This window comes from Anabrus simplex, chromosome 12 (genome assembly GCF_040414725.1).
Source record: "Anabrus simplex isolate iqAnaSimp1 chromosome 12, ASM4041472v1, whole genome shotgun sequence".
Lineage (NCBI taxonomy): Eukaryota > Metazoa > Arthropoda > Insecta > Orthoptera > Tettigoniidae > Anabrus > Anabrus simplex.
Window position 1 is genome coordinate 68226944 of NC_090276.1, and position 14031 is coordinate 68240974.

At 42.8% G+C, this 14031-nt stretch overlaps 1 protein-coding gene across 1 annotated transcript in view; it reads left to right on the forward strand.

Annotated features, from left to right (window-relative positions):
• The first annotated feature begins 1853 nt into the window (after positions 1-1853).
• Positions 1854-14031, forward strand: part of LOC136884148 (uncharacterized) — a 239606-nt gene continuing 227428 nt past the window's right edge. Inside the window, exons 1-2 of the mRNA XM_068229811.1 lie at positions 1854-2050; positions 8296-8477. Coding sequence (XP_068085912.1) covers positions 1854-2050; positions 8296-8477 — 379 coding nt within the window. The remainder of the gene's footprint in view (positions 2051-8295; positions 8478-14031) is intronic.

Genomic DNA, 14031 nt, shown 5'->3' on the forward strand with positions numbered 1-14031 from the left:
ACTACACTTTTCTAACTCACAGGCATTCACTCAACCAGTCATACAAATGTATTAGGGCCAGTTACAACTGTTGAGAGTTCACTTGCCTCGGGAGAGGATACAACGTGTATGCCATCTTTCCAACCCGAATCACTGCATGCATCCAGGTCCAAGGGAGTGCAACATCGTACTCTCAAAGGAAAAGTAATGTTGGAAGTTTCACTTCATTTTATAAGCACTGAAATAAAATCACGTAACCTCTCAACACGTGAAGTTTCAATTAATTTCCTCCTCTCCTTAACATTTTTTGTCAGTGAGTGTACAAGGCCTGCCCAAATTAAACAGAGTCTTCCGGTGTTTCCGTAATGGTTTATTGTTCGTAATACGTGAACATACAAAAAGTAAACAGTGGTGTATGGGTGATATATAGGCCCGGGATTCTTAGGCAGTAATATATTAGAATGCAAACGCATTTGGCTAGTAGGAAGTATCACCTAGCCCGTTCTTCCGTAAGGTAGCGAGAGCCACATAAATTCTAGGGGTTCTGATAGGGCCATACTCCTACCCTTTATGTAAACCTCATAGCATAACCGCTGTGCGGGTAGTGTATACTTGTTACTCGCTTTTGTAAGTTTGCATTCTAACCTATTACTGCTTAAAAATGCGGGCTCTAGTTATATATATTCCTTGTTGGTACAAGCAGTGTCCCAGCTGTCCACTTGTTGACGAACACTCCGACCGAACAACGTCCGTGGTTGTTGGGGGAACCATTCTTCAACACGATTCGGACTCACCATTGCCTGCGAACCGGAACCGCTTGATTGTGTCCTCGTCCATGGTGAAAATCGCAACACCATCTGAAGACAGAGATATGATTTACCAAACCATAAAGTTCCCGTTTTCAAGGGCTGACAACAATGGAGAAGTGTACAATATGCCAATGAAATGAAACGACTTTTCCCTTTGCAAAAATCAAAGTAAACATAAACATGTCCCTCGGTCAAGGCCATCCATCAACGGCTGCTAAATTCAGATGAACGCCTGCTACAAGACATAGCCGGCAAGGTTGCTAGGTAACAATACTTTAGATCAAAGCCTGCACTGCTGCTGTAGCTACACTTCCGTCACAAAATTTTCCGCGTCATATTACACAGATTTTCGGATGAATCCCCAACCACCATACGATACATTTACGTCAAAAAGTGAAAGGTACAAATAAGCGTTATCAGTAGGCTGATAGCAGGCAGGCTAAGGATCAAGAATGTAGATAATAAATAACATTGACAGTTTGTAAATGTGAGATCTCATTGCCACCGAACCGCGTGTTATAGATATGAAGAGGTCCGAGATCCTCCCTTTTCGTAAACTGAACCGTTTCCAGAGCTTGATGATGAAGGCTGGCACAGTACCACAACTCCATGCATTAGCCCTTTTACCTCGACCTTGCTTTCTAGTAAGATATCATTGGTTGAATATGTCACCTTTCTCGGTGTTCAATTCTTCAGGCCGGCCTAGCTGATAGTCGGGTCTATTCGAGCAAGTTGGTTGTGGGGTTAGCGCCTCGCAGCTGAGAGCCTGCATCGAGGAGATAGTGGGTTCTAATCCCACTGTCGACAGCCCTGAAGATGGTTTCCCATGGTTTCCCATTTTCACACCAAGCAAATGCTGGGGCTTTTCCTTAATTAAGGCCGCGGCCGCTTCCTTCTCACTCCTAGATCCTTCCTAGAACTGTCCTATCCCGCGGTTGCTGTAAGGCCTATGTGTGTCGGTGTGACCCAAAACAAATTGTAAATTAGGAAATAAGTTGGGTCTGTTATGATGTAGCCTTGTTTGTTCTTTTAGTGGCCATTACATGATATGCTGTGAACGTCTTCATGCGGGTTGAAACATTTCATACGAAGTTCCTCAGCAAGGAAGGACCTGATTTTATGATGCCTGGAGTTCCTCAGTACATCACCAAACGGACAAAATCCAAAGACGTGAATCAGTGTTTCTTTCTCCCCAAGGCATCGACGGCAGAGGATACCACCCAAAGATCTGTCCGGAACAATTCTGTCAGTAAACTGTCATTGTCTGTTAAGGATGTAATTCATAACAATCCAGAAAATGATTTCTATTCGAAAAATGTACCCATTTTCCTTTAAAAAAAACATGCAAGCACAGTGTCTTCCTTCTTAATCCAGAAATAGCTATTAACTTATCTCTTTTAACAACGCCGATAAACAAACCTGGATATCACAGGTATTCCACAGCATTGTCTCCAGCGACTACATCGTGTTCACGCCGCCCAAGGCACCCCGTCGACAGAGCTCACACTCTGGCGAACACAGATCGTACGTCTCTCCGTAAACTACGACGGGAACAGTATGTACATATGTATGTATTTATTGAACCCATAACATCTGAGCGGCGGTCCAGGGTTCAGTAAGTTCATGCTGTTTTCGACCACCCCGTATATATAAACTCTTGATACAGGGTCAGAGACGAGTTGATATGAAATTATATGGCGTGTTTTACGACCGGATGCCCTTCCTATCACCAACTTCACTTGAGGAGCTAATGAATATGAAACGAAGCATGGTGAATGAAATTAGGTTAGGAGGTGGACAGCCTCTACTGTGGACTATGACTAGGAACATGTGCCTGAAAATTAACATGGGAAACCACAGAAAAACATTGTTATTAAATGTTATTATTCTCCCGAATGCACAGCTTGGCGCCATAGCCACTCTACTCGGCAGAGCATTTAACTAGTACATAACAGCGATGGCCAATAAAAGCAGTTTTCAAGGATAAAAGCACAACACAAAGTTATTGAATCCATTCATTTAATTTGCAGTGGAGCGGTGCGAGGTCGCACGCAGTGCTCTGTAGATTACCACTCGCTCCACCCATGCGGAAAACCAGCAAACGGAAATAAAACGTTGCGAAATTCATTACCATGTAAATGTTTATATAATATGTGTCATGTTTTTTTACCAGTAAATCCTTGCCTGTGTTTGTACGCATGACTTGGATTTAGCTACAGTAATTAGTGAAGCCCCTGTCGGTTAAAGAGGCGGCTGTTAAGATTCTAAAACACAAATTCACTCCCCAGTAGTTCATAGCTAAGATTATCCGAAAGACGTAAATACCACTCTTGTTTCCCTCCGTCGTGGTATTATGCAAACAAGCGAATCAGAATGGACTTTGAATAAACAAGTAAGTGGCCGTGCGGTTTGGCTCACGAAGCTATCAACTTGCATTCGGGAGATAGTGGGATCGAACCTCATGGTTTTCCGTGGTTTCCCATTTTCACGCCAGGTAAATCCTGGAGCTGTAGCTTTCTTCCCACTTCCAACCCTCTCTTATCCCATCGTCGGTAGATTTACGGCAACGTAAAAGAAATCCTGCGGGACAAAATTTCGGCACCTCGAAAGCCGTTAGTGGGAAATAAAATCAAACACATTATTATTAATATTATTTCTTTCCTTACTGTCTTTTCTTCCTTTTTTAATCCCTTTATCCTCCAGGGTTTTTTCACTCGGACTCAGCGAGGGATACCACCCCTGCCGCCAAGGCAGTGTCCTGGAGCGTGAGGCTTTGAGTCGGCGGATGAAACTGTGGAGGAGGACTAGTACCTGGCCCAGGCGCCCTCACTTGCTATGCTGAACAGGGATAGACATGAAAAAGGGAAGGAAGCGGCCGTGGCCTTAACTTAGGTACCATTCCGGCATTTGCCTGGAGGAAAAATGGGAAACCACGGAAAATCTCTTCCATAATGGCTGAGGAGGGAATCGAACCCACCTCTACTCAGTTGACCAAGAAATGGTCAAGTGGACCCCGTTCCAGCCCTCGTAGCACTTTTCAAATTTCGTTGCAGAGCCGGGAATCGAACCCGGAGTGAAGCCCGTTCCAGCTCCTGTACCACATTTCAAATTTCATGGCAACTAATCACACTAACCACTACACCACAGAGGTGGACATTATTATTTTATTATTATTGTGTTTCAAATATTTTCACACCTAGCCTGATTAATTTGTAGAAATCTGCGTAATTTATCCACTCATACCGCGACTGTTATTTCTTCATGACGAATAATACCCTCAGAATATTTCTTTCTTGAATTTTCATGAACGGTAATTCATTGGCTTGCCTCACAACGGGAGACTTACACCCTTTCTCCAGTGTGATAGCAGTAGTAGACCATTTCCTATAGAACAAAGATGACCTAGGCCACCATAGCTCAATTGCAGAGCAACCGACGCCAAATTGGGAGGTTGTGAGTTTGGATCCCACGGTGTGCGGATGGCCATTTTCTTTTTGCTAGGGGCTTTACGTCGCGCCGACACAGATAGGTCTTATGGCGACGATGGGATAGGAAAGGCCTAGGAGTTGGAAGGAAACGGCCGTGACCTTAATTAAGGTACAGCCCCAGCATTTTCCTGGTGTGGAAATGAGAAACCACGGAAAACCATTTCCAGGGCTTCCGATAGTGGGATTCGAACCTATTATCTCCCGGATGGCCATTTTTGTTCTGTGCTTAACATAATATACTCAAAACGTGTATATATAGGTAAAAACGACCCTAATAGGTATTAATTGACTCTTATGTATGTTTATTTTTTAACAGTCTTCCTCAAACTGTGAGATTCCTACATGACACAGAATTTAAGGGAAAAGTTATAAAATAAAGGTAATGGTGTTTGAAGGTAGAGATTAAGAGTTGAAATTTTGCTATCAGTTAAAGTATTTCCTTTACAATTATATTAGAACATTGATTGAGTTTTGAGTTGCACCGCCAATTTCTACAGAACCCCAATCGCAGAAACGTAAGTTTCCAATTCAAAGCCGCACATGCATTTGTCGCACATCCGAGACGCGGTAGCTATGGCGAGAAGCTGGTGAGGATATCACTCCGAGATATCGACTCAGTGAGACAGGGCATTACATTATCTCGCTTCATAATGCGTTTAACCTTTACCTTGTTAATGCTCCGTATGTACGCCTCATTCATTATGTAGTAGGTTGGTTAATGGAAATTTGTTTCCACTGACTTTAAACTGCCTTCACTCTCAATAGAAAGTTTTAGTCTAGAAAAGCTCCTGCAAAGTACGCCACCAGTTCAACTTCCCAGTAAAAATGCAATAATCCCCACAAATACAGTATAATAATAATAATGAGACCCCGGAATTTTATGCAGTAATAGGTTAGAACGCAAACTAATTCGGTTTTTGGGAAGTGTCGTCTACCAGCTCTTCTATAATGTAGCGACTGTAACATAAATTCTAAGGTTTTAATGGGTTACAACACTAAGGTCTATGCAATACTCATAGCTTAGCCGTTTTCCACGCTAGACTATAGTTGTTACTCGTTTCAGTAAGTTTGAATTTTAACATATTACTGCATAAAAATCCGTGCTCTAATAGTTATATTTTGAGGGATACGGAAACACTGACAGAGAGGGAATATCCACTATACAGCCACCCTTTTAGGAAATCAAACTGATAGGAAGCCTCATCAGCTCATACAGATCAATAAGTAAGGCGCTGAACTTGTTAGTGTTTCTGTTTTATTGCTATTTTTCTATCAAGCAGATTCATATCTAGTATCGCAGATGAATATACAAGTAATGTCTGATAACATACAACGAGTGTTTCAGCACCGAGTCTCAAGAAGTCCAGTGTTTCTTTAGACATAGTCCGTCTGGCCCTTATTATAAGAACAATCACTTCCCATGTTTAAAAGAAAATCTGTACTATACAGGATGAGTCACCTAGCATTACCACCGTCAGTATACACAGTAGAGTCACTAGGTTCGTGGAATGGCCGTCCAGTGTCGTGATGCACTGCAGGGGAGAGTTTGCCGTGACAGTTCCTCCAGCAAGAGGCAGTTGTTTGTGTATAGTACAAGCAGAAATACGGCCTCTGTTGAATGTCAGCGGCGGAACTTAAGAATGTCGTTATTTAAGCAACGGGCAAATTTCAAGATCTGCCAAAATACAGGCAAATCCGCTAGCAAAACGTTTGAGATGATCAAGTCCAAATCACCCGGATCACCAAGACGGGAAAATGCTGCGAAAAAATACGTCGAATGACTACATAATCATTGAAATGTTAGCGCCAGTCCACGGACATATTGACTGTAGTACGTACATAGATGAACACTGTGTTGCCTATACTATAAGCGCCAGTCCACGGACATATTGACTGTAGTACGTACATAGGTGTACACTGTGTTGCCTATAGTATAGGCGCCAGTCCACGGACATATTGACTGTAGTACGTACATAGGTGTACACTGTGTTGCCTATACTATAAGCGCCAGTCCACGGACATATTGACTGTAGTACGTACATAGGTGTACACTGTGTTGCCTATACTATAAGCGCCAGTCCACGGACATATTGACTGTAGTACGTACATAGGTGTACACTGTGTTGCCTATAGTATAGGCGCCAGTCCACGGACATATTGACTGTAGTACGTACATAGGTGTACACTGTGTTGCCTATACTATAAGCGCCAGTCCACGGACATATTGACTGTAGTACGTACATAGGTGTACACTGTGTTGCCTAGACTGTTAGCGCCAGTCCACGGACATATTGACTGTAGTATGTACATAGGTGTACACTGTGTTGCCTACACTGTAGGCGCCAGTCCGCGAATGTATTGACTGTAGTACGTACATAGGTGTACACTGTGTTGCATATACTATAGGCGCCAGTCCACGACCTTATTGACTGCAGTACGTACATAGGTGTACACTGTGTTGCCTACACTATAGGCGCCAGTCCACGAACATATTGACTGTAGTACGTACATAGGTGTACACTGTGTTGCCTACACTGTAAGCGTCAGTCCACGGACATATTGACTGTAGTACGTACATAGGTGTACACTGTGTTGCCTACACTGTAAGCGCCAATCCGCGAATGTATTGACTGTAGTACGTACATAGGTGTACACTGTGTTGCCTACACTGTTAGCGCCAGTCCACTGACATATTGACTGTAGTACGTACATAGGTGTACGCTGTGTTGCCTACACTGTAAGCGTCAGTCCGCGAATGTATTGACTGTAGTACGTACATAGGTGTACACTGTGTTACCTAGACTGCAGGCACCGGTTCATGAACTTATTGACTGTAGTAGTATTTCTTAAACAACAACAGATAAAAAAATATATCTTCCAGATATAGAAGAAGTGTTTATGAAATCAGTGGACACTATTAATTTACTTACGCACTTTTAAATGTAAACTCCCTATTATCTTTAGTATAACTGAAAGCAGGAAAATGAGATTAATAAAAGCCGTTGTTACGATGTAATACATAACTTCGGTCCCGAGTAAATATAATGTGAAATTTACGCTTGAAAATAATCCAGAATTCCATTCACATGTTGTAACAAACATAATCTATCACTAGGGAGCAGCACAGGGCTCTACGTAAGACAACTACACTGTTTCCGACCTTAGCCGTAATGTTGTGTATGTTTGTATCAGAACATTGTAATCGTCTCACGCATAGCCATCTGCTGCTCCCTGGTCATGGATTATCTTCGTCACAACACGTGAATGACACCTCACATTACAATTATGGGGATCGCATTCTAACAAACGTCATAATTAAACTCTCTTACTTTTTGACATAAAATTGTCTTATGGCTGGGGGTTATCCGAAAATTTGTGTAACGTACCGCGACAAAATTCGTGATGGATGTGACATCATGTTAGTCGTTACCGTACGCCTTGGTCTTCATAGATGCTGCTGCTGTTAATTTGTATAAAAAGAATGTGTACCGTCAGTGACGTCACATTAGTCGTTACCGAAGGCCTTGGTCGCCAAAGACGCTGCGTCTGTGGATTTGTATAAATAGAGTGTGTACCGTCAGTGACGCCACATTAGTCGTTACCGTAGGCCTTGGTTGCCAAAGATGCTGCGGCTACAAGTTCTTTTTGCGTAGAGTTGAATTTCTCTCTGATGTAACATCGAGTTTCATTTCTTGAAAGACATGTTCATGATCATTAGCTTTTCGCAGAGGCAAACGTTTCTTTTTTTTCTCTTTTTCCTTCATTCATTTATGCTCAACATAATCGGGGCTACACTTAAAAATACGTAAGTTTGTGTTGGAAGTTATATTTCCGCACATTTTCAATTAATCGTGAAAGGGTGCAATATAGACGCTACTAAGAGGTTAACAACCAAAGAATGTCTACTCGCCCTCTCGAATTCTAAGTGCAAAAGCATGTCTATGATTCTATCCTTTGCAGTGTAGCAGACAAATTTACAGCAGTATATCTTACATGTTCTCTCTCTGTTCTTATTTCAGGCGCATCAATGTGACAAAGTTCGGAGATAAGTCTCAGTGTGCGAATTCCGTCCAGTCCCAGAAGTACTATATTGTGTTCGCGGAGCGTCGCGACGGCGAGTTGAGCGCTAAATATGATGACCTGTTCGGCGCCACTATCGACTGGTCCGAGGACAACGAAGATCTGGTCTGGACAGGAGTAGGTAAGTCTATGTGTGTTCTGTTATTGAGAATGAAGTGGCATGTAAAATTTACAGTATTACAGAATGTTACTTAAAATATATGCTGAGTATTGCTGGTTTGACCCTCAACAGCTCCTCCATCGGCTGCCACTTATGAGGCATATTAGGGAAGTGAAGAATGAGATGGTTTCCCGTTGCTTTCCACACTAAGAAAATTTGTTATTTCATATCAGTCTGTGAAATCCACTGACATGTGTGTACCAACCGACCCTATGAGCGATATTTTCACACCATTCATAACAAGGACTGACTGCATAAGGAATGGTATTACTAGCATCACTCTTTCTTACTCACTTCATATTGTGAAACCCAAGGATGAGACTGAGACAAGTCAATGTTCTTTTTTTTTTTTTTGCTAGTGGCTTTACGTCGCACCGGCACAGATAGGTCTTATGGCGACGTTGGGATAGGAAAGGCCTAGGAGTTGGAAGGAAGCGGCCGTGGCCTTAATTAAGGTACCGCTCCAGCATTTGTCTGGTGTGAAAATGAGAAACCGCGGAAAACCATCTTCAGGGCTACCGACAGTGGGGTTCGAACCCAATATCTCCCGGATCCAAGCTCACAGTCTCGCGCCGTTAACCGCACGGCCAACTTGCCCGGCGCAGAGTGGACTATGAATTGATGGTCTGTAGTTAGATAGTAGGGTAGCGGGCATATTCAGGGTAACAAGTGCTCGAAATGTTGACCACTTTACGGTTTTCATTTAAGTTCTTATCATTGCGGAGCATGTGGCATACATTTTAATTCGACCGTACTTTCTCCATAAATTAGCAACAATGTACTCTTCATAGGAATACATGGTGAAGAAATGAGTAAGTGCTGTGATGGTGAGCTGGTAGGGGTGGATTATTATTTCCGTGCGCTGGGTTCGGTAGGTTGTGAATTCGAATAGCATGCTGGCCGTCTTAGAAACAGTTTTCCTCGGTTTCCCATTTTCACTACTAGGAGAATGCCGATTTCCTTCCCAATTCTTCCCCCACCCATCCTTAGGGAAAAGACGCCAAATCAGAGAGCATCCCTTAAAACCAATAGCAAAAAAATATTGATTATTATTTTACCCCCGCCAAAATAGACCACCTCTGTCATTCAAAAATGTTGCCATATGTTGGATTCAAACCACTACGCTGCCGATACGCACAGATCTTCTGCTCCAACCCTTAACCGATTCAGCCACGAAGTCAACGTAGAAGATGCTTGCTAGAGGTTTTGTACTTACATACGGCCGTTCCACCTCGAAAGTTAACATACATACCTTCAATAAAGGTTTACAGTGTTCATTTAACTTCCTTACGTTACAGATCACGTGGCATAACCCATTAATTTGATGGTATTACGGGTACCTGTGTTATTTCTCCTTCTCCTTCTTCTTCTCCTTCTTTGTCTGTTTAACCTCAATGGTTGGTTTTCTCTCGGACTCAGCGAGGGATCCCACCTCTACCGCCTCAAGGGCAGTGTGCCGGAGCGTGAGACACTGAGTCGGGGATACAACTGGGAAGGATGACCAGTGCCTCGCCCAGGCGGCCTCACCTGCTATGCTGAACAGGGGCCTTGCGGGGAGATGGGAAGATTGGAAGGGATAGACAAGGAAGAGGGAAGGAAGCGGCCGTGGCCTTAAATTAGGTACCATCCCGGCATTTGCCTGGAGGAGAAGTGGGAAACTACGGAAAATCTCTTCCATAATGGCTGAGGAGGGAATCGAACCCACCTCTACTCAGTTGACCTAGAAATGGTCAAGTGGAGCCCGTTCCAGCCCTCGTAGCACTTTTCAAATTTCGTTGCAGAGCCGGGAATCGAACCCGGACCTCAGGGGGTGGCAGCTAATCACACTAACCACTACACCACAGAGGCGGATACCTGTGTTATTTCAAGGCGCAATAAATCACATGTTTGCAGTATGGTCCTAAGTATTTGGCACGGAATTGTGCATAGTAGTTTTTCCTTTGCTAAATCCCTGGATCAATATTTACAGTGATGACACACGTCATACGCGTTATTTGGGTTGCCTGTCTCGGAAAAAATAAGGGGCTGGCGAATCACCTGGTAAATATTCCCTGGCTTATACACTAAGTGCACCACCTTGTTAAGAGTGAAGGCAGTGATTGATAGTTATTTTCTAACTATTGGGCTCGATTCAGGGTCGCTAACCATACAATTTAGAGATGCTACTTGCCGATACTGTTCATCTTACTCATTGCCACTATACAGACATGATTCTTTCCTGACTTGCGAGAATTACATATTGCCACTATCGTATTGTGAAAATCACTAGTCTTACATTTGCGGGTATAAGTAAATTATATTCCATTTTTCTGTAGAATTATAAATCTATGTGGATAATACCGGGTAAGCAGAACTCTAGCATATTTCAGTAGCGCATTTAATAATGTATCAGGGTGACGAACTCAGCATTTTATTAATACGGTCTTCTTTTCGTACGTATAGAATTCAATTAGGATGTATAAGAAGCAAGAAAAATCGTCAAGAACTCCTCAGAAAAGGAAAGTAATGTTACCTACTCTATAAAGATCAATTCCGTTCAAATGCAACGTAATTTCGTTATCAACCTAACGTAACGTAACCTTGTTACGAATTTGGTACGCTTTGCAGATTTAGCCTTTGTGTATTCTTAACGACTTACGGCATATGCACATGTAATATATTTGCTTGTGTGTATTGTTACAGTGTGATTTCTCTTCAGTCGGACATGTATTGGCAAATTTCAAGAAGAAAGGCGAATTATTTACATCAAGCAAACACCGAAGAATACGGTTATAGTAACACGTGTATCAAAATAAAGGCAAAAATATATAACATTAAGTTGAGTGAGGATGAGAGCGAGTTCTTATTTTCTTAATTCTTTACTGAAAACGGACTTAATTATGAACATCTTTATTGATCGTTTACTTGCATAAGAGAACCTCGATTATTGACACTTACATTGAGGTTAGTTTGTTGACGGTTAAGTCTCGCGATTTCAATAACTAACTCGTCAAATTGGCAGCAGTGAGGATTCATTAAAAATAAAGAGTATAGGAGGCGATATTTCCTTTGTAGTGTAGGCTATAGCCTTATGTCACGGCTTAGTTGAAAACATTCAGAGATTTAAGCTGTGAAATGTGAACAAAATTTGTATTTCATGGCAAATTGTTAAATATTATTGAAATAAGAAATTAAATTCCGACAGAAATAGGTTACAGGATAAATGAGCATCGAATTTTGAATCGAAGAAGCCAAGAACGTCATCTGCGGAACGTTCCGGAATAATTTTCTGAAGCGACGAAACTCAAGAGCACAGCCATGTCAGCGCCTGCTACATGTGTGCAAGTAATCGAAACTGACGGGGACGGTGACACCACCTCTATCGCTGACGGCGGTTCGAGAAGATGAATTGCAACGATATTGGGAGTGTTTGAAGTCTATGTAAAATGAACATCCACAACCTGTCTCCAGTCATATAACCGGGTCAGGAAAGGAATAAATGAAGCCCTCCTCTAGCGGCGAGGATACGAAATGTGCCGGCTGCCGAATACTGTCACACACCTCTGGGGCAATGATTAATGACTGACATATGAAATGAAATTTTAAAGGCGAGTGTTGCTGGAATGAAAGATGACAGGGAAAACCGGAGTACCCGGAGAAAAACCTGTCCCGCCTCCGCTTAGTCCAGCACAAATCTCCCATGGAGTGACCCGAATTTGAACCACGGAACCCAGCGGTGAGGCGCCAGCGCGCTGCGGAGGCTTTGTTAGAAGTCTGTATATGACGAAATTCAAATTTTAAAATTTATTTTATTCACTTCAACTCACGCACAGCCAAACTCCCCAGAAGACATTTCACGCAGTTAACACGTACGATAGTGTCACGGACACCACCTGAATTTCTTCTTCTTCTTTCTTCTTCGATTTGGCTAAGGAGTAAAGTTCGTGAAGCTATATACTTGAATTCGGCTGATGGCATGATCGACGCGTATGGTAGGGAGGAATTGTACATTGTGCGTTTTAATGAAGGTCCACTGCACGACATGTTTAAGTGACATATATTTTCCAGTTATTACTACGTGATTATTGTTTCAACAATGATATGTTTTTGGTCTATCTGGAATTAGACTCATCCATTTCCCGTCCCCACTGTAATCATGGAAACCAGCGGTCGTCTACGTATACTAGATCAGTAGCGCCATCTTCTCACTGTGCGCTTTCTTCTTGTAACAAAAGCTTGGAAAAAGCTCGTACCAGGTGAACCCCGTTCTACTCCTCGGTCTACAATGAAAATCCTTGACCTCGTCGGAAAGCGAACCTAGGGCCTCCACCCCAATGGTAGACACGGAATCTCCATCTTACATGTGCCAAACTCAACGCAGTATACCAACTGTCACAAAACCATTACAAGAAGAAGTGCAGTTGGAAAAAGTCTAAAACATGCCATTACAAACCTGTTGCCATACCCCAGATCTTATATGCTGCGGAGACCTTACTGAGGAACAAGAAAGGCACCATGGACGACCTGGAAAAAGTCGAAAGACGTATCCACCGGAAACTTCGTGGGCGAAGAGTGCTCCCAGATGGAACCTACCAACTGAAAGTGAATTCTCAACTGTACCAAGAGTTGGAAACGGCTACCACTAGCATGTGACGTAGGCGGCTTAAGGTTTACGGGCACATTCTGAGAATGTATAACGACAGGCTCATTCATCAACAGCTACAAGACTGGAAGCATGTGGCTCATTGAGGTGAAAACTTGCTTTGCTTCCGCTGGGATTTCTGATACTGATGTCTCAGTCCGCAACTCGTGGTCTCCTCTATCAAAAGTTGTTAAATCTCTCAAAACTCTTTCACAGGAAAGAAAGGAAAAAGACTCAAGAGATATTGGGAACAAAAGCGAGCATCCGTGAAGAACTAGGCATAAGCGCTTCCTGGTGGGCTTAAATCACTAAGAAGGAGAAGAATAATAAGAAGAAGAATTGACCGGTGGGTCTTTCTGATTCAACCCCGGTTGGCTACTGCGTCAGTTCCTGAAGTGATTGGTGCACAAACTGACTGGTGGTTGAAAGACTGAAACCTCAATAGGGCTGTTCCAGTCTACTGACTATTTTCCATTCATCAGTTCAGAAAGTGAAGATGTGATACTTTTTTTTTTCGAATTTTGGTGAAAATGCTTTATATTTTATGTTAGCTGCAGCTATCTGTCCCTTCGGTAATTTGTTCCGTGTACGCGTGCTGAAAGTCTATCTCTAAATGTAATTTGCTGCGGCCTACAGTTGGAGCAACGTGATATCCTTGGCCCCTGACGTTTGTTTCAATTCCCATTTGGCTCGTCAATCACACTAGTGCTCTCAGGTCGAATTTGATTTTCGATAGCACTGTCACTCGCCTGCCAACCAGCGAGCTCGTCCACCCGCATCACACACAAATACAGCGGTGTGCATTGGGGAAGGAGCGCTCACGGGACTTCCTCATCACCGTGAGTGGCAGTTAAAGCTATCGCAGTGTCATATTCGAACAGAGATGTTTGCTGG